General features: G+C 44.9%; 1 protein-coding gene across 1 annotated transcript in view; it reads left to right on the top strand.

Moving 5' to 3' along the window:
- Positions 1–23,558, top strand: part of COL4A4 (collagen type IV alpha 4 chain) — a 94,150-nt gene that overhangs the window by 61,630 nt on the left and 8,962 nt on the right. Inside the window, exons 31-42 of the mRNA XM_036254116.1 lie at positions 1,929–2,036; positions 2,902–3,083; positions 3,925–3,988; positions 6,669–6,743; positions 9,721–9,828; positions 10,434–10,541; positions 16,275–16,346; positions 17,486–17,614; positions 17,709–17,822; positions 19,329–19,484; positions 21,559–21,666; positions 22,940–22,948. Of these exons, the coding sequence (XP_036110009.1) occupies positions 1,929–2,036; positions 2,902–3,083; positions 3,925–3,988; positions 6,669–6,743; positions 9,721–9,828; positions 10,434–10,541; positions 16,275–16,346; positions 17,486–17,614; positions 17,709–17,822; positions 19,329–19,484; positions 21,559–21,666; positions 22,940–22,948 (1,233 nt within the window). The remainder of the gene's footprint in view (positions 1–1,928; positions 2,037–2,901; positions 3,084–3,924; positions 3,989–6,668; positions 6,744–9,720; positions 9,829–10,433; positions 10,542–16,274; positions 16,347–17,485; positions 17,615–17,708; positions 17,823–19,328; positions 19,485–21,558; positions 21,667–22,939; positions 22,949–23,558) is intronic.

The raw sequence follows: 23,558 nt of genomic DNA, 5'->3' as shown, positions 1-23,558 counted from the left end.
GCAACGATTTAATTCAGTCTTCGTAGCGTGAAAGCAGCCAGAGACAACACGTAAACACCAAGCGAGCTGTGACCTAATTCAGCTTTACCTATGAAGATGGACTTCAATTAATTTTCTTATTTTAGTTTTTCTTCCAATGATTTAAAAGTGTCAAAACCAGTCATGGCTCGTGACTTGCACAAAAACTGACAGCAGGCAGGGTGTAGCCCCTGGGCTACAGTTTGCCGACCTTGAACATAGAACGAGTTCCCTTTCGTCTGGATTTGAGTTGAGTCTCCCCCAAGCTTCATTTATTTGTATTTATTTATTTTTAAATTTACTTTATTGATTTTTAGAGAGAGTGGGAGGGAGAGGGAGAGAGAGAGAAACATCGATGAGAGAGAACATCTGTTGGCTGCCTCCTGCATGCCTCCCACTGGGGATCGGGCCCACAACCTGGGCCTGTGCCCTGACCAGGAATCGAACCGGCGACCTCTTGGTGCATGGGTTGATGCGCAATCACTGAGCCACACCAGCCGGGCGTAAAGGAAGCGTTTCCAATACAAAAATATTGAATGTCAAGTGTAATTGAACAATTAAAATAATAAAGCCTTTTATTAGTATAAAACATAGAAGTTTTGAGGTCCCTGGTTTAAACGTTCCCATCCTTGTTAAATACAAACTTTCACCTCTTAGCCAGAGGCAGCAGTGAGTGAAGGTCCCATTTCATTTCCCATGTGGACAACGAATACTTGTCAATGTTTAGAAACAAGTAAACATCTCAAAGCCCTTTGGGCAAATAGCTTTAGAGTTCATTCACCTCACTGTTGCTTCTCAGTTGGTTGATTCTGCTGTTATTTTTCTTTGCTGGCTGTAAATTATTTATGCAGAATCGGCAGTCAGAGGCAGGCCTTGCTCGCTGGGGGAGGTCTGCTGTGCTTTCTCACTACACAAGTATCCCACTGGAAGGGTAAAGAAGCAGGTGAACGCAATGATGAGTTGATAAACTGGTTCTCCAAAATAAGATTGAAAATAAGCATCTGACGTGTGGTGATTGCTGACCCCATGGCATGCATACTCCCACGGTGGCATAAACACTCCCAGACCGGCTGATTTACAGCTTCCAACATTCTCAAATTGTTACTAATTGGCTCTCACCAAGCCGGTAGGAGCCCACTCCGACCCCCTTTACAGAGGGACAGTGTTAACGAAGATCAGGCAGAGATATCAGGTGCTCTTCCCACTTTTTGGAATTTTCTTTTTTTTATCCTCACCCGAGGACATTTTTCCATTCTTTGTTCAGATAGAGCGGGAGGGAGAGAGAGGAAGAGAGAGAGAGAGAGAGAAACATCAACGTGAAGGGGCACATCGAGTGGCTGCCACCCGCACGACCAACCAGGGCCGGGGACAAACTGCAACCGAGGTCCGTGCCCTTAGCGGGAACCGAACCCGGGTCTCTCCGGACCGCAGGCCAACGCTCTAACCGCTGAGCCAAACCGGCCAGGGCCACTTTTTGGAATTTTCTACATGGAGAACCGAGATAAGTGTCTGTTCTTTTCCTGTGAGACAGGTAATAGAGGGGCCTAGGAAAGGGAACACGGGACCGAAACACAGGCGATAGGCAATTCGCATCGTCCGGGATGAAGAGACGAATTTTAGACCAGGGACTTTGCAAGCCCGTCCGTTTTCACTTCAGCCTGGAACCAGTTTGGCTGAGTTGAGCAAACTGTCACTCCTTGTCCACTAGACCCTGCTGTTGGGAGGTGTATGTAAAAGGCATGGATGGTCCTGTAGGAAATCAACCAACACTGTGGCTACTGTGCAATCCGTAAACACGACTACGGCTTAGTAGATTGAATAGGGATTTGCAAACTGGACACACAGTGATAACAGAAGCCTCCCGTGTGCGGGGCTTGTTTGTTTTGCTTTTGCATAATTGATACCCAAAGGTGAGAGAGGACCCCCAGGAGCGGAAGGAGAAATGTCTCTCATTTTCAAAAAGGGGAAACCCGGGGATCCTGGACCTCCTGGAGATGATGGGTTCCCAGGAGAAGAAGGTAAATACTTATGTTTTTGAACCATATAAAATAAATTAACTGTACACATCATTCAAACAAGCATGCACGTTAGGCAACATTCCCAGTAACACTGAGACTAGAAAATGTCATTTTTTTAGATAAAAATGTCCTCTAATGAACTTGTGTTACTTTCTTTTTCTTTTCTTTTCCATGCTAGAACTTAGCTGAAGTTCATATGTACTTAGAGATTTGGATACTCCAAAGTAGGATCGATCCCGAGATATATGTAACATACTGTTTCAGGTTTAAAGTACCCCTGTTTTTGGTGGCTGATATGGAAGTCAAGAGCACAAAGATTGTCCAAGTCATTCTGAGCAACGCTTCTCAAATTTCAGGGTTCATCTAAGTCCTTTGGGACTCTTTGATAAAAGAGTTTTTGAGTCAGCAGGGCTGGGCCAAACCTGCCTTTCTAACCAGCACTCCCTGGCCTGTGTTGCTGGCTTCAGAAACAGCAAGGGTTTTGACCTCCACTTCCGTGTGCTCTTTCCCAAGCTCAGACTTAGTCTGCGTGAGACCTGACTTCTTGTCTGGTTCTCTCCTCAACTAGTTGGGAGGGACACATGTTTAAACTCCTCTGGGTGAGTTTTTCTTCATTTGTAACGTGAGCTTGTTGATGCAAAGGATCCTGTGTGCTCTCTCCTTCCTGCCTAGGACGCCCTTGAGGCTGTCCGTGGGCAGCTTCTTTGACAGTCAGGTCTTGAAGCAGAAAGCCTTTGTGATATAGTGTAGGGCAGGAACTAGAAATCCCGACTCCATTGACTTCATCTCTTACAAGCAGGACCAAGACCCTCAGCCTAGTCCAAGAGTTCCTCAGATTGGTTCCTAACACTTCCAACCCCACCAGGTGATAAAGGCAATCCTGGGGTGCCAGGAAGAAGAGGCCATCCAGGCAGGCACGGACCCCCTGGATTTCACAAAGGAGAGCCGGGTAGAAATGGGCAGCCGGGGCTTCCTGGACTCCCAGGTCCTCCTGGCTCACCTGGGCCAAGAGGAATCATTGGTTTCCCAGGACTTCCAGGTGACCAGGTAAGTGGTTGCTTTTTGGGAGGGAAGAAATAATAAACCTTCTACTCTCAGGATGCCCATGAGTCATAATTTGCCAGTGGACAGCATTGCCCTTTCCCAGTCTTTTAGAATTAAGGGGTTGGCCAAGGGAAGAATGGAGACTTCCGGAAGACCATGATGTAGCTACAATTTTTGACCAGTGCCTGGTTCCCATGAGATAGATGACCAGGTCACTTACTCCATCTACTACCCCCAGCCTGGTTCAACAGCTCCACAGAGACTTTCTCAGGACCATTGGTGTACTAGAGTCATCTGAAAAATGACTCAAATTCTGGTTTCTTAGCCTGCATAGCCAACTGCAGACATCACAGGTTTTGCTGTAAATATAGTGACTTGGTCCTTACAGTTATGAGTAAAACGCCCCCTGAGAAGCCAGGAGATTCGCAGTCTGCATCATAACTCCTGGAAAATGCATACAATAATCTGCTACCCACCTCTTGGAATAGAGCAGACTTTTAAAGTGGTATGACATAATTTCCAATAATATTTTATTTAGTCTTCAACTTGTTTATTTAAAACTTAAAAGCCAGGTTATTTGATGCAGTTGCTATTTTGCAGTCAGGTATAGAGAGTTGGATGCTACCGGTTGGTACTGATACCGCCAATTCTGGGGGAGTTTCACCAACATTTAAAAACTAGACACGTGTAGTAGTATGCTTACCATGCATTTCCAGATTTCTTTACCACTGCGAATTATAAACACCAGATTGGCTATGCGAAGTTGTAAGTGGGTCATGGCATGCCTGTATCCTTTGTATGCGAAACCCCATTAAGGTTTACGTTTGTTTCATTAAACTACCAGGGTGAGCTGGGTTCTCCAGGGCCGCCAGGACTTTCAGGAACTCCTGGAACAAGAGGACCTAAAGGTATGGTTTGGAGGTACAGCAGCCAGCCATCAATCTCATCCGTAGTCCTGGGTGTTTGTAACATTGTGAGCAAGAACCTTCTGCATGCAAAGCAAAGCACGAGGAAACAAACTGTGGTCCTCAGGGCTTCTTCCTAGACACGTCTAGAGAGTCAAACGCTGAAGACCCAAGTCGTCCTCATTTGTCATCCAGACCCGAGAGTACCAGCTAGAAACAGCCAACCTGCCAGGCTCATCAGGTTTTCCGCCCGGGGGGGAGTCCTTGCTGCTATCTTTGTGGCGACTGCAGCTCGTTAGAGGCAGATCAGGTGCTAAGAGGCGGGATGCACATGGGTGCGCACTGCCCACCTTGGCTGAGAAGCCCCGGGCCCCCTCCAACCAGGACCTCTTCTAAGGACTCCGCAGGTGCAGCCTTCAGGGTCTCAGGTACAGGAGTCACAGAACACAGACCAAAGCCATGGCTTCCCAGCAGGTGTTAATAGCTCACTTAAGAGTTCCTGGGCCACGTCATGTACAATTGGGTAATTTTTCACCGTAAGCCAAGGGTCAGCAAATGTGTTTTTTTCAAAGGGCCAGATTATAAATATTTTCAGTTTGTGGTCTCTGTCACAACTACTCAACTGTGCATGAAAGCAGCCACAGACAACACAAAGGGGCGTGGCTAAGTGCCAATAAAACTTTATTTACAAAACAAGCTGCAGGCCTTAGTTCACCTTGTACCTTGTAACACAGCCTACTCTCCTTTGATCATGTTTCCAGGAAACAGAAATGGAAAGTTGACTCAATGTCAAAGTGTCCTCAGAGAGAGATTTCATTAACTCTTTATACATATCAACGAGAAAATGAACAGAAATCAGGCTACCTTAAATCGCAATGTTTGCATAAAATCTTTAATATTTTCACTCTTTTTCTATAGCATTGGGTTAATATTTTTTCTATACCATTGGGTCATCGACCCAAGGATCAAAGAGTCACAAGTTTGATTCTGGGTTTATCCCTGGCCCTGGTCAGGGTTGTGCGGGAGGCAACCAATTGATGTGTCTCTCTCACATCGGTGTTTCTCTCTCTCTCTCTCTCTCTCTCTCTCTCTCTCTTTCTCTCTCTCTCTCTTTCTCCCTCCCTCCCACTCCCCCACTCTATCTGAAAATCAATAGAAAAATATTCTCAGGTGAGGATTAAAAAAAAATGATTCACCTTTTTCACCTCACTTTCTGTGAATTCACAGGTTTGATATGCAGTTGCATTTTCTTTTAATGCAGTTTTAAAACCCCTTTAAATGTATAATACTAATTAATAAACCACCTAACAGTCTTCTCCCCTATTACCAATGATACATGCCTTGCCCTTTGAAAGACACATAAAGAATATGACAATTTCTGTAAAAACAAACAAAAAAAACTGCACACATTTTTTCAGAAAGAATAATATGGTTCTCTTCTTCTTCGGAAATGGTTATAGAAGGGGAAGTTTTCATACTTGACTTTTGACATTTTATTGCTTCATGATTCAGAACTCTCTCCTCTTCGACTTCCCTGTAAATGTATCCTAGTCCTTCTGCCTCTCTCCAAGCACAGACCTGCTTCTCATTCCTTCATGCTCGTATCAGGGCCGCATCCCCAGGGACCGGAAGCGGGCTCAGATACCTGGAGTAGGGCTAGTGCATGGAGCCCGCAGAAAGAAGGCTAATGGAATCTGGTCCTGAAACCATGGTTCGCTCTCGTGCCTTTTCTGCCATTCTCCGTGGTCTGATTCTCACTTACCTGCCTACTTACTCTGAACTTAGTATCCTTTCTGGATACGTTTGGATTCCAGTCCAACATGCCCTATGTCAGGGCATTATGTTCATCTACGTCACGATCATCTTTTTGCTTTCTCCCTCAATAGCCAACGACCTCAAATTCTCACTTTTTACTAAGACTTCTCAAGGAATGATAGGTTGACCCGGGATGGGCCAGATCCCCACTCTTCCAATAATTAGCCACAATTATGAGTAGGGTCAGAGCCCTTTAGAAAGCAGTGTGGGTGAGCAGGTTCTAGAAAACACGCCTAATTAGCTCTCTTTTTCTCTTACGATCATTCCTTACCACCCAGTTTGAGTCCTCCATTTATAACTGTCTCCCAGCTATGATAAGTCCTCGTGTCTGGAAGATTCCAGCACAGTGTGTGACCATCACCTCTTATAAGAGCATCAATAAAGGGTGACTTTGTGATTCTGCTTTTACAAGGACACGGAGCTGAGCTTCCTGGCAGAGAGCTTGGAATGTGGCGGCAGCCGCTGAAACAGTGACAATTTCTTTTTGTTTTGAAAGCACAATATAAGGATATAGTGACTCTAGGCCAAGGAATTTCTTAAATAGATGCCTAAATTGGAAACTGTCTCAGGGAATTAAAAAATTTAAACTTATTAAGATTTCAGTTTTCTATGATTGTTATCAATGATAACATTGTGTGTGTGTGTGTGTGCATGTGTGTGTTTAAATACATCTTGCATCTGTGTTTCAATTTGTTCTTATGTAGAAAAATAAAGCTTATTATTATTATTATTGTTCTTTTAAAAAATCCTCTCTTGGAATATTTGAAGATAGACTATAGAGACAGATATCACAAAAGTTATTAAGTTACGTCTGTGAGACGAAATTAAGTTCTCTTTAGTAATGTTGTGTGCGCTTTATCACTTACAGGAAACAAAGGTGACCCTGCAAGTCAGCTTGGCCCACCTGGTCGAAAGGGTGAGCCAGGTAACCCTGGATGTCCAGGTATAACTACATTTTTAAAAATTAAAACAAAAAAGAATTAAGTTTAGTTTGAAAAATAGAACAATTACTTTATCCTCTGAGTCAGCAACGATTATATCAGTATTTTCTTCCCTCTTTGCCGTTAAGATACCTATCAGAAGGATTATTAATAAACACAGCATGATGTCCCTGGCCGAGAAGGACACCAGGATTATACACAAGGGATTCACAATCTTTCTTAAGCTGCGGTCCCGTGATCAATGATGTTGACATGATAATACATTCCCCAGGCATGGCAGATTTTGACACAGCGGAAAATGATTATTGAAAGTTATTAAAACTTGGACTCATTTGCAGTCTCTGTAATTAAAAGTGATGCATTAGTAATAACCACTCACACCGAGTACAAGTGCAGGTCTTCGTTCCAGCCCGTTTCCGACAGAAAAGCAGATGTGAATGCCGGTCAGGCCACTGTCCAGGTATCACTGACTCTCTCCTTTAGTCACATCTCACTCACTGGAAAACAAACCAAACAAATGTCAAACCTCGTCACCAGGAACAGATCTAAGTTCTTCAAGATGGTACCCTGTGTATCAGTACCAACGGACGCGCAATCCCTCAGAACAGATTGTGACATGCAGTGAGTTCTTGCCCTCCAGTCGAGGAGGCTGTGGCTGTCCCCCCCAGGTGACGAAAGAGGCACCCTCTTCAACATAGTCATTTCGCTCCCGGGATTTTATCTTAAGTCGACAGTGAGACAGTGTACACATGGTCCACAAGGATACCCATTGCATGGAGAGAACAATGTCCACCCACAGACAATGGGCTACATAAGTTATGCCCAGAGTCATTTTGCTGATAGTGGACAGGTGAGAAACCAGGCTTGTATTTAGATGGGTCCCTGGTAAATTAAAGCATCTCGTATGAACATTTTTGTGCATTATCTTGAAATTCTCTCCGGGAATAGCCATGTTTCATTCCATAGAACAGAAAGAACATCTGAGCAGAGCGATTGTCGGAAATGTTTCTTGGTTTCCATCCCACATGACTGCTCAGATGGAAACGTAACAGAAACAAGCTATTACCATGGCTTCACCTCCCACTCTCTTTCACATGGTCAAATATATCTCGATAAGGTAATATGTTAACAGAAAGACATAGCCTACGTTTTTTTTTTTTCTTTATTGATTTTAGAGAGAGAGAGAGGAAGAGAGAGAAATAGAAACACCGATGAGAGAACATCAATTGGCCGCCTCCTCCATGCCCCTCACTGGGGATCGGGCCCACAACCTGGGCATGTGTCCTGACCGGGAATCGAACTGGCGACCTCTTGGTGCATGGGTCGATGCTCAACCACTGAGCCACACCAGCTGGGCTAGCCTAAGTTTTGAGGTTAGCGTCGTGAGGATCCACAGTAAATACTAGAGTGGGAGGTCTCAGAAAGGAAGACCAGTGGCTCTGAGTCAACCTTCATTGTTACTGTGCATGTGGTCTTGGCAAGTTGCTGTCATTTCTGAGCTGTTTCCTCGCCTGTAAGTTGGCCCTTTGCACATGGCAGGATCATTCTGAGCATCGAACGAGATTCCTTGAGAGCAATGTGTACACTGTACATTGCTAAACATATGTCAAATGTCATCGTCATCATCAGCAGGCAGCAATACAAGGAGATTTTTCTACACGTATTGGTATCTTTATCTGAACCTTGAAGATAGTAAGATTGTACAAGCTGAAGGTAGTCCAATCGATGCCCCCTCCCCCACGGCTTTGTCAATACAGAGCCATTCATTTTACTTGTAGATTCAACTGGTTATTTTTAGCCCAGACTGTTAGTTTCTCCTATAAATATGAATCGCATTAAGGTCACACATTGGAAACAAATGCACGGGGAAATGGTCCTCTTCTCTAGTAATAAAAAAAAGTGTAACTTGATCTAAGTCTGGGATATTACTGCATCCTTACTGAATTAGCAAGAAAACTAGCCGACAGCCTGGAAAGGTCTCGGCCAGCACACTGCTTGTTCTTGGACGTGCGGGGGTGAGCTGTGCGTGGGCACAGGTCGTGGGGTACGCTGGCACAACCCCTCTCCAAACCATCTGGCAGCCCCTCTCCAGAACCAGAGGCTGAATGGTCTGTGCTAGAAGAACAACTGGGCTGTTCTTTTCAGCGAGACACTGTCCCGAGAGGGACCAAAGTCAACTTTTTTTAACTTAAGGGATGTATCTACCAGATGCCATGCGCTTCTGGAATGGAAGCCACTGGGGACCAAGCAGCTGTGAAGGACATTAAGAGGACAGTTGGGGGGACTCAAGTATAGAATGGGTCTTAAATGACATTATTAAGGATTGTCATTAATTTTCTTGGCCATGACAATGTTATTTTGCCCATGCAAGAAAGTGTTGCTTTTTCAGACATACCTCCTGAAATATTTAGGGATGGAATTCCATCATGTCTGTGATTTACTTTAAACTATCTCAGCATTTAAAAATGAGTAAAAAGACCAGACATATTATGTTACCTGGAAATTCTAGTGCTAAGAATTTTCCTAAGGAAATAATTTAATAGTAGAAAAATTTACTGAAGATGTATAAAAATCATTAGGCAGAAAAGCAAAGAGAGAGGGAAAAAAAACATGAGTAGGAAAAATTGGATTAATTAATTGAGCTTAGATGAACTCAGTAAGCTATGAGCCAGTCATTGAAAAACAACAATTGGGAAAATGATGACAAACTTGGAAAGTTACTTATATTCATTTAAAAAATCAGAATATAAAATTGTGGGTATTATTTACACTTTGTATGCCTATAAAATTGTTTCAGGTGATGAAATTATAGGTGTTTTGTTTTCAATGGTTCCTTCATGTTATCTTTTCAATAGAAAAAGTGTCAACATAAAAAAGGAAGACGAGAAAAGAACAGCAAGGGCTGTTGGAGGTTTTGTAGACTCGCCGCCTAGAAGAGCGATCTACAGCGCCTCCGAGCTCTGATTCTTCTTTGTTTAGGGCATTCTGGAGCACCCGGAGAGAGGGGCTTGCCCGGTGTCCCAGGGCCCAGAGGACCACCCGGAAGGCCAGGACTGCCTGGCTCCTTCGGGCCACCAGGCTGTCCAGGTACCTTGACAGGAAGCCTGGAACCTTCCCAGACACTCATCCGTCTCTTGGTGGATCCAAAAGAGCCAGCCGTCACGGAGACCTGGGTTCAGCTCTGGCCGTTTCCCAGACCTGTAACTTTGAACCAGTCACCTGAACTTACCTCCCCCGTACCTGCCAGTTGGAGCTAGTCCTACCTCACTGGGTTGGTCTGGGAGCAAACTAAGTCAACACCTGTGAAGGGCCTCGCGTGGTATCAGGGCACAGGGATGGTGCGACGGGGGAACTCCTTCCCAGCCCCTCCTGACTTACCTGCCGTTCGGGGTGCTGGTTTTCTTTCCTCCTTGGGGCTTAAGGTAAATATCACACATACAACACAACACTGTAGTGGCTCCTTTTCCTGCCGATTCAGAATAAAGTGAGAGTTTGAAATCATAATCGGCAACTTTGATTGCTCAAAAGTGTATTTTCTCCTTCAAGGTAGAGTCAGGAGGTCTAGGAAGAAAAAGTAATAAAACAGTGTTCCTGGTTCACATGTCTCATAGATCAAGAGCATAGATGACCTTCCCAGTTAATGTAACTCATGTATCATCTGGACGTCTGCAAAACCTCCCTGTCATCCTCAGGTGATCGAGGGATGCCGGGGCCAATGGGACAGCCAGGAGAAATGGGGGATCCTGGACCAAGAGGCCACATGGGGTATCCAGGGGCACCAGGTCTTCCAGGAATAAAAGGTAAGTCAAAAGGAAGCCTGGCCTATTGGATAAATCCAGGCTAAAGAGGGCAAATTTATTGTGCCTTTCCGGTACCCCAGTGACATTGCCCTTGGTCATGGCCCTTTCCCGTGAATGTCATTGGCACCTTCCTGTCCTTTCTTACTCAGGACTTCAGGCGGTACTCATCCAGTCTCCTGACCTGTCTCCTACCAAAATGATGGTGTTACCATCTAATTTTTCAACAACATTTGCCCAGTGTTTTCCATAATGTCAGGCCCCTTCATTTATTCTCTCCCCAGATAGTTAGGCTCCTAATATGTTCCAGGTTCCAGATACTAGGTACACAATTTTGGAGAAAATAGACCTGGCTCCTGCTTCATGGAGCTCAGAGTTGAGTAGGAAAGACACATATTAAATATATGCGTGTACATAAATATGTATTTACCAGCTGTGTAAGTGGAAGGGAAAGACAAATAATCAGATGCTGTAGAAGAACTAGTATTCATTAGCTTTGTTGATAAAGAAACATTTTTTCCTGGTTGAATTTTTTTGTCCTTTAATAGTAGACAAGTTATAATATAGATCTGGTTAATATAATGTCATATACTTAATTATACAATTTAGTTTTAACAAATCTTTATGCCTTCCCCCCATTCATCTATGGCATGTATTCTTCTTCCACTATTTCTTTCATTTCAGGGGAAAAAAAGTTTTTTCCATGAATACTTTGTATCTACCCTTAGCGTAACACTTATATTGTATGACATTTGTTTGGTTAGAGGCCTTTCTCATCAAGTAGAACATGATTTGTTTAAAAGCAAAGACTATTTTTATATGCATGGCACTCAGGAGATACCCAATATGTCTGTAGGTTATTGTATTTTTAAATGTATGAATAAACTGATAAATGAAGGAATGACAAACAGAAGAAGGAACAACTGGGCGCGTAGCTATCCAGTGAGGGTCTCCACCTCAATCAACAGTTGGAGGTTCAAGCCTCGCGAGGTAGATTTCTGTAACAAGGCCCCTCTATCTCTTCTTTCTTCCCCTTTCCTCCTGTTTACCTCTGCTTACTGTCTCGTGCATACACTACATTTTGGGAAAATGAAAAGTACCCCTCCTTGGAAGAGTTGGGAATCCTTTCTTTTGAGCTTAATCATATTACTGTTTTGAAAATCCAAATGATGTTTTTCTATACTCTCATCTCTTCACTCATCAGATAGTTTTAAAATAATTGCGGTTTCCTAGCAAGAAGTAGTGTGGTATGTTACCTGGAGCAATTCTGCAGAGAGGAAAGCCTTTTGTTTTCAAAGGTTGGTACATAAGTATCTCTGTGCAGCCAAATAATTCAATGGGAAAACTTCCCATTGCAAGATTAGACATCTTGGTATTGTTTCCCCCACCCCCCTCATGAGCATTTATAGTAATGTGAAATCCAGTGATTTGTGATCAATTTAAGGCTTCAAGCAAAACTATAATTGTGTTATCTTAAGAGTTTCTCTGGTTACTGTGGCGATTTCCTGTGTCTGTCAACCCCTCTAGCCCTGGTGGGGTGTTCTCTGACCCTTCTTTGAGTGTCTGCTAGACACAATTGGTAAAGAAGCGAAAAGAAAACATTTTTCATGATTAACCACTCCCACTGCATTGCCACTTCTTCCTGTCCTGCTAGTTGAGTAAAATCGCAAGGATTTTCAAGTGTCTTGGTGTCATAACAATATCCACCCAGTTTGGCTAAAATGACAAGGTTCAACTTACTACTGATTCTTCCTTCCCTTGAATTAGATTGCGTTTATTACATAACTTCAGTATTTAAAAACTCAATGGCTAATAAATTTGATCGAATAACAAATTACATGACAGGTCATCAATCACATCATAGTTCTGTGCTTTGAAATAATAAGTTTGTTGAAAAGAGAAGGCGAGGAAATGAATATAACCATTCAAGCTTTCGCCCAGTGTGCAGACAGACGCTGCAGTGTTCCTCCCAACCACGCGGTGGCACTGCTTCACTGCGAACTGCCCAGGGGACAGCCAGTCTTTAAAAGAAACTACACAGTGAAACACGTTCCTAAAAATTAAAACGTCGACCATCTAAATCCATTGTTGCACTTTATCATGCAGGTATAAAAATGAACCACACTCCAGCAGAAACACTTTGAACTGAGAAACTAAATATTTGAAATATGTGCTCAATAAGTCAAGGGGCCCGATTTTCTTGTTTGAACAAACCAGCTGCTGAACTCAAAGTTGTTTGCTCTGCTAGAACGGGCCATATGGATTCCGAGTCCTGCTTGTGTGCAGTCAGACTTAAACTTTAACTTAAGCATATGCTAAAAATGGCTTGATTCCTAGATGTAAATTTCCCGCTGCACACGCCCTAGGAGGAAGGCACCCCGTTGCCAGTTGGGTGTTCACAGAAGATTGTAATAATGGGGATGGAAAGACAAATATAAATAATGTAGTGTGGAGCGGGTTATTTCGGTTGGTGGCAAGTAAAATATTTAATAAGAAATAAAATACCTTGGAATGTCTTTTATCAGCCAAGAAACATTCTCCCTCCCTTTTTAGCCCTAGAGTTCCCCTCCTGCCCTGCCCCCACGGCACTTACCAGCCCCAAGTTAATTGCCTGTTTGTTCTATCAAATCTGGGATGGTCTCATCCATTGCCTGTCACTAAGTACATTTGGGAACTGGAGCTCCATGGGTTGGGAGACCATGTCTTATGTCTTGTGCATTTTCTTAGTAGACACTCAAGTATTTTCTGAATTAAAAAGAAAAATGAAGTCGTATTTCACAATCTGTTTTGATAAGTTTTAACTCTGCTCCACCATTATGTATAGTCATGTGGGTCTCTCTTTCCCATCAGCTTTAATGTTAGGGTGACCAGTTGTCCTGGTTTCCTTGGGACTGAGGGGGTATCTCAGGCTGTGGAATTTCCTGTGCAAGAACTGGGAAAGTCCCTAACAAGCAGGGACAAGGTGGTCCCCCTCTTAAAAGTATAAGCCCATATGAAGGCCCATGGGGATAGAGTAGTGTTTTCAGGCTCTAGGACTGAAGAAAATCGTAGAGTGGAGATCCAGTGACAAAGCATCACTTGGCTAACACATTTGGAAGCTAGGAGGACAATTACATCTGGAGTGGAGGTTAGATCCTGTGCTGGAGGGAGAGCCCGGGCCTGTGACTGCAGCGAGATGCAGCCGTAAGTGATGGTTGTCAGAGGTGAATAAAAATCCTCATTACCAAGGAATGTGCTTTGTTAGCCTAATTGTCTCTCATCTGCACTGTATATATTTTATGCATGAACAACTTTCTGATTTAGAGATGGGATTGATAAAAAGCTTTCAGTAAAAAGGAAAAATTGCCCTTAAAACCCTACCCAGATGTAGCTGCATTCAATTTAGAAAGATAACATTGGGTCAGATAAGGGTCGGCCAGTCTGACAATGGCAAGGGGCTGGGGCTGGGACTGGCCAGGATCTGGACGTGTTGATGTGACAATGGAGAGTTGGCAGAAGCTGAAGCATTCCAGCCCTGGCCAACTCCCCCAAGCCATCAATCTTGGTGGCTTAAAGCTGGAGATCAAAACACATTGAAATAGCAAAGGAGTCTTAAAATTTATGATCATTTCAGATAGATTGCAGTAAATATCCAGATTTGGCAGATGAGGAAGGTCTGTGTGTTCTTTTGGTGAAAACTTAGAACATTGGCTCATAAATAGGAAAGATGATTGAAAAATCAACTAAAGCAGAGCTGTTTCAAGTGGTAAGGAAAGAGACCTTTCGGGAAAGTAAGGGTGCATTCCTTTTTTTTTTTTTTTGATGCATGAGAATATGGCTCATTTGTACCAATCTAAAGTTTATTTTTATTGAATTTATTGGGGTGACATTGATTAATAAAATTATATAGGTTTCAGGGGTACAATTCTATATACATCATCTGTATATTGCATGTTCACTGCCCCAAGTCAAGTCTTCTTCCATCACCATTTATCTCCCCTCACTAAATTTTAGATTTTAAAAACAGAATAACTGTCTGTCTCAAGCACTGATAATAAATAAAATGGAACCAGCTAATGTCCACCTTCTAATAAGCCCACGGAGGACTTGCTTTAATGAGAAAATAGTAATTAGCACTTGAATTACTTCTATATAAATGGACACCTCTCACTTCCCCAGATTCTACTAAAAATCTATCGCAGAAGGATGTGACATGAAATGGAAATTGTAGTCCACTTCTCTTTAAAGCTTTGTCATCACCCTCCACATTCCACGTTTTCTCCACTCACTCACTTGTCCTCTCACTCACTCATTCCACAGACACTTACTGAACACCGACTGTGTGTGTCAGGCAATAAGCCAGTGCGTACATAGAAAGATTAATAAGATCTGATCTTGCACTCCATTAATTTACCCAAAATAAACCCAAGCCAGGACTGTTGTATGGTGTGAGCCTGCCACAGGGCATCGAGGGGGTCTCTGCAGGTGTCGTGGCGTGGGGGGTGGGCACTTTCTGTGTGTCAGTCATATAAAGTGAAGCTGTGAGTATCACAAATTCAAGGGGTGTGATCTGAGTGAATGGCTGGCTGTACCCCGAACCACTTACAGTCTTGGATGAGATGAACAGCTACTGGTTAGAACCATTAATGAAAGAGGAAGATTACCAGCCTTGGCCAGGGGCTGAGAAGATTCTTATCCCAAATTCATCAGTGGGGCAAGATGTGTGTGAAGCACATGGCACCCGGAATGTTCTGTACATACGAGTTACCTTCTTTCCTTCCTCTCTCCCTCCTTTCTTCCCTCTCCCTTCCTATAATCTATATATTTATATATTGTAGTACAATATGCTATTTATTATAATGTAAACATAAATCTGTAGCTGTATATCTATATATTGATAATTCTATAGATGTGTAGGTGTCCAATGTTCAGTGAAAACTTAGGTTGGCAGATGTCTCCTTAGAGAACTATGCTGATATCTGACAGAAGATTCGGAAGGAGATGAAGCCATGCACAAGAGCACATCGAACTACAGAGAATGAAGTTTTTCGTGGTCATCATGAAATAAATTCAGTTTCTGCAAAGAGACGTCGAATGATTCTCTTGAAAGAAGTAGTCGCAAAGAAAGAGCTGCAGCCAAACTTGACCTTCAGGCCTGTTCTTGCTGAGTGGCACAGTGCTTAACAAAGTTAGAAAAGGCAGTTACTCCCCTGTGAGCCACAGGCTTCTCCTCCCCTTATTGCCTTAACGTCTACCTGAGCAGATCCTGCACAAATGAGAATTTAAAGATCATGGTGGAGGGGAAGGACCCTGGACCTGGGAGGAGGGAGGTCTGGATTTGCTCCCACCCAATCTCTTTCCTCGTCTAGGATGGTTTTATCATCGTAAAATTGAAGGTCACCGCCCACACCATGATCCAGTAATTCTAGACTGTATTTGGTCCGAGAGAAAGATCTTCCTGAAATGGTCAGAAACCCACCCTCCTCCCAGGTTCTGCCATGACTACTTAACACAACCAAAGAAATGGATGTGTTAAGTCGTCTTGGCAGAAAGTGTTTGTCAAATGAATGTATTAAATAATTACTGGCGTGGATTCAGCCCTGATGATGATGTGTAGACCGTGAGACCTACAGACCCCTCCTGGAGAACCTGTCCACCTCCATCGGCAGGCCCTCCTCTGAGAGGTGCTGTGAGCGGTGGCCAGTAGTCCCAGGGCTGGTCTTCTCCCAGGGCTCACAGGCCTGTGATGTATTGCAGGTCCCTCTGGGTTACCCGGCCTGAACGGCTTGCATGGTTTAAAGGGTCAGAAAGGAGCCAAAGGAACTTCAGGTAAGAGGAAACCCTCCGTGAAAGATTTAAATGCAATTGGTGGACCTCAGGTAGGTATCTCCTCACTTTTCACAACTTACTTTGTGGAACTAAGAAACTGGCTTAGCTCAGAGATGCAATATTGGAACTCCTTTTAGTGCTGAAGATGACTTATCAAGGGACACTTGAGAAAACCCAAAGAAGGAATGGTTGCAACAGTGCCTTTTGTTGATGGTGCTTAGGATGATCGCTCTGCTGAAAATACCCTGAAGAATTGCTTAGGTGGAGCTAGATTTCGCTATGTTATGAAGAACAAATACATAGTCAGGATTTTTTTTTCGTATTGTTCTGTTTTAAGTGTAGTAATGCCAGGTATAACCACGCAGGTCTAATTAGTACTTTGAGCATCCCTCAAATAGCCTGCTGCTAAAACAAATTATCTGAAGAAAATTGCTGCTATTTTTGACATCACAAGTAGATCATTATCAACAACTGCATTTTAGCTTGGTCTGCTATTTTCATATAATGCAGATTTGTTGCATTCATTTCTCAAATAGCTCACCATCAGACAAGGTAGTTGGAGTCAGAAACGTGGATTTGAGGGACCGTGGAAAATGGGTTGAATTGCTAGGCTGCCAAACTTGAGTCTGTTGAATCCTTACACAGTTCAGAAGGTCAAGAAGTCAAACGTAAGCCACTTAGGATTTATTTTGTGGCTGTTCTAAATAATAAATGTGTGTCCCCTCCAAGAAACCAATGATGCTCTGCCTTTTCCATGTGAAAATCTACAGTAATTCTGTTTCCATGTCAGTGTCCACCCTCCGTGTCAAGCCAGTGTATTCACAGTTGTGTACTATTGGATCTCATTGGTTCTCACGCTATCCATTGCAGAGGTTGGAGGGTTGGTATTACCACTAAGTTGTCATAGTCTTTTTTTGTTTTAAATCTGGAAAATAATTATAAAGTAAGTCAAGCCTAAGGGGGACCAGGGTGATGGGTCTTAAGAGAGTAAATGGGGACCCAGGAAACGCTACGCAGACATTTGGGTCACTGCTGAAGCTGAGGTTGGTCTCAGCAGAACCAGCTGCGTCCTGGTCACACCCTCATGACAGGGGCAAACAAGAAGAAGATATAGTGCTAATGCTGTTTTCTACATTAAGGTTTGACCGAAATGGGCCCACCCGGTCCAATGGGGATGCCTGGGCTGAAAGGGGAGACAGGAGACCCCGGGAGCCCAGGGATTTCTCCTCCAGGCCTTTTTGGAGATAAGGGCCCTCCAGGTCCTCCAGGTAAGGAGCAGAATGCTTTGCCTCTCTCTCTGAATAATGACATCCAAACCTCTCACATGTGATGAGGCTCACATCTGAACACCTCCATCCTCAGGGAGACCTGGGCCCCCTGGTCCTGCGGGCGCCACAGGAAGAACTCCGAAGGCTGACATTCTTGTCCCGGGTCCGCCCGGAGATCCAGGACCTCCTGGCCCCGAAGGTCCCAGAGGTATGGGGACTCCTGGCGAAGGTTGGCGATGCCCCTTTCCTTAGATGCTGGAGCTGTCAGGAGGCAGGGCCAGAGAATGGCACCGCAGAAGCACCTCAGCAGCCCTATTATGGGGCAGGTGGCAAGGGGGGTGTGGGCAGCAGTGGGCTGGCAGGGCCATACCCAGGACAGAGCCCAGGCCCCTCCTCTTCCAGTTCCACCCTCTCAGACCACGTCTCTGTGAGTCCAGAGTCTGGGTCAGAGCCAGCCTTTCCCCCCACGGGCCCGAGGCTGCGCGTGAGGCTTCAGGAGTGGCGGGGATCTCGTCCTGCACGTGGGTCTCTCCACCTGCCCCATAAACTCTGCCGCTGGCCCAGAGTGACGGGCCCAGGCCTGGCACACGCAGAGACAGAGGCTCTCCACGGGCTGCGGACAGTCCATGTTGTTCCTCTCGTCACTTCGCAGGGTCAACCCCAGCAAGGCAGCGTTTAACAAAACGGGGTGGGACCAGAGCTGGGCGGGGAACTGGGGACCAGCATGGCTCAGTGCAGTGTTCTGCTGAATGCAGACAACCACAGTCCTCCCAACCCAGACAGAGACACAAACCCACCATCTTTAAGTGCTTAAGGTTTCAGTAAAGGCGGGATTGCAGTATTATATAATTCTATTTTCCTGCAAAAATGAAAGTGCTTAAAACAGCAGTTTTAGTAGAATAAAATTTGGGCTTAATTCCTGTGTGTAGACACTTACTTGTTTTGAAATAGGATTATAAGTTTAATTGAATAAACATTTCTTTCATATCAGCCAAATTTTCTCATAAGCCTATTATCTATCTATCCATCCATCCTTCCACCCATCCATCCATCCATCTATCCATCCATCCATCGTTCCATCCATCCATCCATCCACCCATCCATCCACCCATCCTTCCATCTTCCATTCATCCATCATTCCATCCATCCATCAATCCATCCATCCATCAATCCATCCATCCACCCATCCTTCCATCTTCCATCCATCCATCCATCCATCCATCCACCCATCCATCCATCCTTCCATCTTCCACCCATCCATTCTTCCATCCATCCATCCTTCCATCCTTCCATCTATCCTTCCATCCATCCATCCATTGATCCATCCATCCATCCATCCATCCATTGATCCATCCATCCATCCATCCTCCCATCCTTCCATCCTCCCATCCTTCCTCATGTTAAAGTATGGGATGCCAGTGTAAACAAAAATCATAAACCAGTACCTTCCAAAAGTAATGGCTCTGAGGGAGGGAAGGCTTTGCTGAGGTTCATTTTGTCCAACAGCTACTGACAGACTATTGACACCAACTCTCAGGCTCCATGAGACCTACTCTCTGTTTCACTTCTGACACTATTGATTTTCTTATTCTTCTAATTCCCTTCATCCCTTGCTTACAAAACATTAAATTACTTTCCTTAAGAGGCTCTCAGGCAGGCAGCACACACATTTGTCTTTGACTGAAAGAATCTTTTGCTTCCTCTCTGTGGTCAGGACCACCTGGGCCTCCAGGGCCCCCCGGGACGGTTGACCTTCTGCGAGGGGACCCAGGTGACTATGGTCTGCCAGGGCTTCCCGGTCCCCTGGGCCCGCCAGGCCCTCCAGGACACCAGGGCTCCCCAGGATGTAACGGAAGTGATGGCCAGAAAGGTATGAGCACAGTCGTTCCTTGAGCAGTACGTGAGGACTTTTGATATCTTGCCTTTGAGGGTTTGCGGTATTGGACTACCATTACCTAAGTCTTATTTTCTATTGAATGGGTGGCTACATTTCCCAAATGTCCTGCCTTTCCAAAGAACTTTCTAAAGTTCTAGTAACTGTTGGAAAAGTAAGAAGAGAAATCCAGATTTATCTTTAGCCCAAGCACACTTGACAATCTCCTAGACCAGAACTGAACAACGGAAGCATAGTGCAAGCTACCTGTGTAATTAAAGATGCAGAAGCCACATTCAAAAAGTAAAAAGAAAAATGGAATTAACTTTCATACTTTTTAACTTAATATAATATATTGGATATTATTTTATTTAAAAACAATTTTTTAATTGAATTTTTTTTAGAGAGAGAGGAAGGAGAAAAGACATAGAAACATTGATGTGGGAGAGAAACATTGATTGGCTGCCTCCTTCACACCCCCTACCCGGGATCCAGCCCACAACTCAGGCATGCGCCCTGACTGGGAATCGAACCAGGACTTCTCGGTCCATCAGATGACAGTCAGTCCACTGAGCCACACCACTCCTTGCCCACACAAGATCTTCCTCCTCCCCGCCTCTGAGGTCTGGTGTGTTTCACTCTTACAGCACAACCCAGTTTGGACTTGCCAGTTTCAAGTGTCCGACAGACACATGTGGTCAGTGGCTTCTGTGTCGGACAGTTCAGTTTCAGATGGCTGACGTCGCTCTTTTATGTTCATGCTCGAGTCTCCCTTAAGGCTAACATAATTACTTGCATTGATTTTTTTTTTTTTTTTTTTTTACCTAGCTGCTAATATTTGGGGACATGAGTTTTTAGTCACCAGAATTTCAGAGAATGACTAGCTGTATAGAGCATCTTTGTTGGAAAGGTATCAATGATGATGATCCATTTTAAACCCCTGAAGTCATAAGTGAGGGACACCAGAGGGGCAACTCTGGAAGCCTGCAGGAGCCCAGAGACCCTGCCTTACTTCTGAACCAAGGGTGACATAAGGCGAAAGAGCTGGGCAGAGGGGAGACCAAAGTCAGCATGAGGCTGCCCGGCCGCAGCGCGGAGGCACCCCTGGAATTGTGCAGTGTGCCGCCTGTCCCACAACCCTCCTTACCTTTACTGGTCAGAAAATCAGCCTAGAGAATGCAGCTTAGATCTGCAGGTATGTGGGCATCCAGCCGCTGGATCCCAGAACGGACCGCACATGCTGCTACTCTAGTCACCAAGAGGAAGGAGGAGGGGCTGGCCATCCAACTTGGCTCCTCCCAACAGAGACACACCTCCTCCCCAGGTGCTCCTCTCTGGAGAACGAATGCCCCTGCCTTAACACAATCTCCGGATCGGGAACTAGCATGTGTGCAAATAACAAAAGGATATGCAGAGCGTTAGAAATATTGGTGGAACATCTAAGCATTGCTTCTAGCCTCTCGCTCCAGTGGGCAGAAGGGCCAGAGTGCTTAACGGTGAGGAGGGCCAGGGAGCCTCCTCGGTGTGCCCTCTAGATTCTCACAGTGGGAAACGGTTGATCTCTTTGCACAAACACTTAGAAGGCACCAACAGGAATATAGTAGTGAACAAAATCGGACAGAGTCCCTATTCTCATTAAGTGTAGAGTTTCATGGGGGAAGACCTGCACACCCCAAGACCCATCGCTGTGGCCCAAGATGGGTGCCCTGAGGAAAGGGACCCCTTCCATGACAGCTCCTCCCAAGGCAACGGGACATGGGCTGGGATTCCAGGGAGAGCTTCCCCGAGGAGGTGAGCTTCATCTGCAGTGTGCGGAGCCAGCAGGACTTTGTGGACGGGGAGCAGAGAGGAGACAGCGTGAGCCAGGCACTGAATGGCTGGTGTGGCGGAAACGGAGAGAGAGAGAGTGGTGGGGACTCAGGTCTGGGAGGCCACTGTCCCTGGAGAGTGAAGCGTCTTCCTAGTTTCCCGATCGCTTGCAGTCCTTTGACTGTCTCCAGAGGAAAGTTCGGGATTTCGTTGCCCTTACATTGCTGCGTTCCACTGCCTTGTTTTTTCATGATCCTTTTAGGACCAATGGGGTTCCCGGGGCCACAGGGCCCACCTGGTCTACCTGGGTCACCTGGAGAGAAGGGTTTACCTGGCCCTCCGGGCAGGAAAGGGCCCCCCGGGCCTGCAGGTGAGCTTCTAATGCCTAATCATCTCCACCCCACAGCCCACACCGGGCACTTGGTCCGAACACTTAATCCGACAGTCATCTTTCAGAAGGTAATTCTGAATTATCACACATTCTTATGAGTCCAGTCCTTTCCAAATAAAGGTTACATTTACTCCAGGCTGCACTACAAAGTCTCATGCTTGGCAAACTAATATTTATTATTAAAACGGGTAAGCTTGAATATTAGGAGTTGGTTTTACCTATAGTATCTCGAAGATGAATAAACCTGTGTCCCCTCGCCCAAGAGGCAAAGACTGATTTGATTGTCGTGATGTGAGGATTGTGTATGCAGTTCCCATCCTCGAATTCCCTTTGACTTTGCTAGATGTTTTATTGGACCTTTTCTGTAAAGTACATTAATTCCTATGAAGTTGAAAGGCTTATTTAGTCTCAGCCCCACAGTCAACACGTTTCATTGTCAAAACAAGCCAAGGGATCGTGGAAAGGGCAAGCAGACGCCTGTATTTGAGATCGGCAGAAGTAATATATTTCAAGACCCTAGACCACCATTATGGTAACATGGTGTCTGTTCAGAGTAGTGGGCAATCTGCCACATTAGCACTCGGGGCCAAGGAAGAAGGGAACGGCACCGCTTTACGGCAGATCCTCATCCAGCCTGACTGGGAGCTTATGCCCTGATTCCTATCATATTTCCTTTCTTTACATAACCTATAAGGCTCGGCAAATTAATATGGAATTTCCACAGGCCTTCCAATGGACAGGGTTTCTATATACATTAAATTAGGGCTTATATGCCATTAAAAATCAACTCGAAGTTGATATTGCACAAGAGGGCTTCATTTCCGGTTTTTGTAGATATGAAAACTCCATTCCTCAGTCATAGCTGTTCTTGTCAGTAACACTCTGTGGACTTATTTTAAAAAGTGTATTGATTTGAGAGAGAGGGAAACATCGATCGGTTGCCTCCCGTATGCACCCTGACCAGGGACCGAATCCACAACTTAGGTATGCGCCCTGCCTGGGAATCAAACCTGCAGCCTTTTGGTGCACAGGACAACGCTCCAACCAGCAGAGCCCCCCGGCCAGGGTACACTGTGTGGACTGATTATGTCATGAAGATGCCGTCATGCTGCTTGTCATTGGTGTTGTCCTCAAATTTTTATTTATATTCTCAAACAATCTATTTCACATTTGTCCTAATTCACCATCTCGCATCTCTTCCCACCCTATGAAAATCGCGGTGTGGCCTCGCTCTACCGTCGACGCTCTCCAGGTGCCAGAGGTGAGCATTGCTATACAATGAATCCCTGCCTCTAAGTCTGGTTTCCAGTTGCTTCTATATTCCCCTTTTCACGGCGTTTGTGAGTCACCCTTTGCTATATTCGTGTCCATGGGGTCCTGTAATTGTGTTAGGTTTGAATGCCTTTGCTTCCTCGTTACAGATATAGTAACCCCATATTAGCCTGTCCTGATGCTGAGCCGCGGGCCGGGCTGGCACTGGAGACACTCAGCTAGTATCCTTCCCACCCAGGCACGGAGCATGCGCCCTTTCGCTGTCAGACGCCACAGTGCCTCCCAAAGGGAGTTTCTATCCTAAACTCTACGGCATACGTGCATGGCACCCCCCTAAAATACGTAGCATCAACAACACAGAAAGATGGGTCCTTAACACCCAGTAAGGGGCTGCCACAACCCTTTCCTGGGATAGCAGAAGCCTGTTTTCAAGGAGCAAATTTCTTTGTGTGTCAGAATGAAAGTGCCATTATTCTTTCCAAACGAGTGTCTGTTTAATCCTCCACCATGCAAAAGCAGCGCGTTATTTTGTGTCTGGCGTTTTCAAAGAGAATGAAAAGAGTTTCTCCAAAGAAGAAAAGCAAAGCTATGAATGCATT

The sequence above is a fragment of the Molossus molossus genome, unplaced genomic scaffold, assembly GCF_014108415.1.
Source record: "Molossus molossus isolate mMolMol1 unplaced genomic scaffold, mMolMol1.p scaffold_m16_p_11, whole genome shotgun sequence".
NCBI classification, from domain to species: domain Eukaryota; kingdom Metazoa; phylum Chordata; class Mammalia; order Chiroptera; family Molossidae; genus Molossus; species Molossus molossus.
The sequence above is the reverse complement of the archived record's forward strand: the minus strand, read 5'-3'. Positions and strand labels throughout refer to the sequence as shown.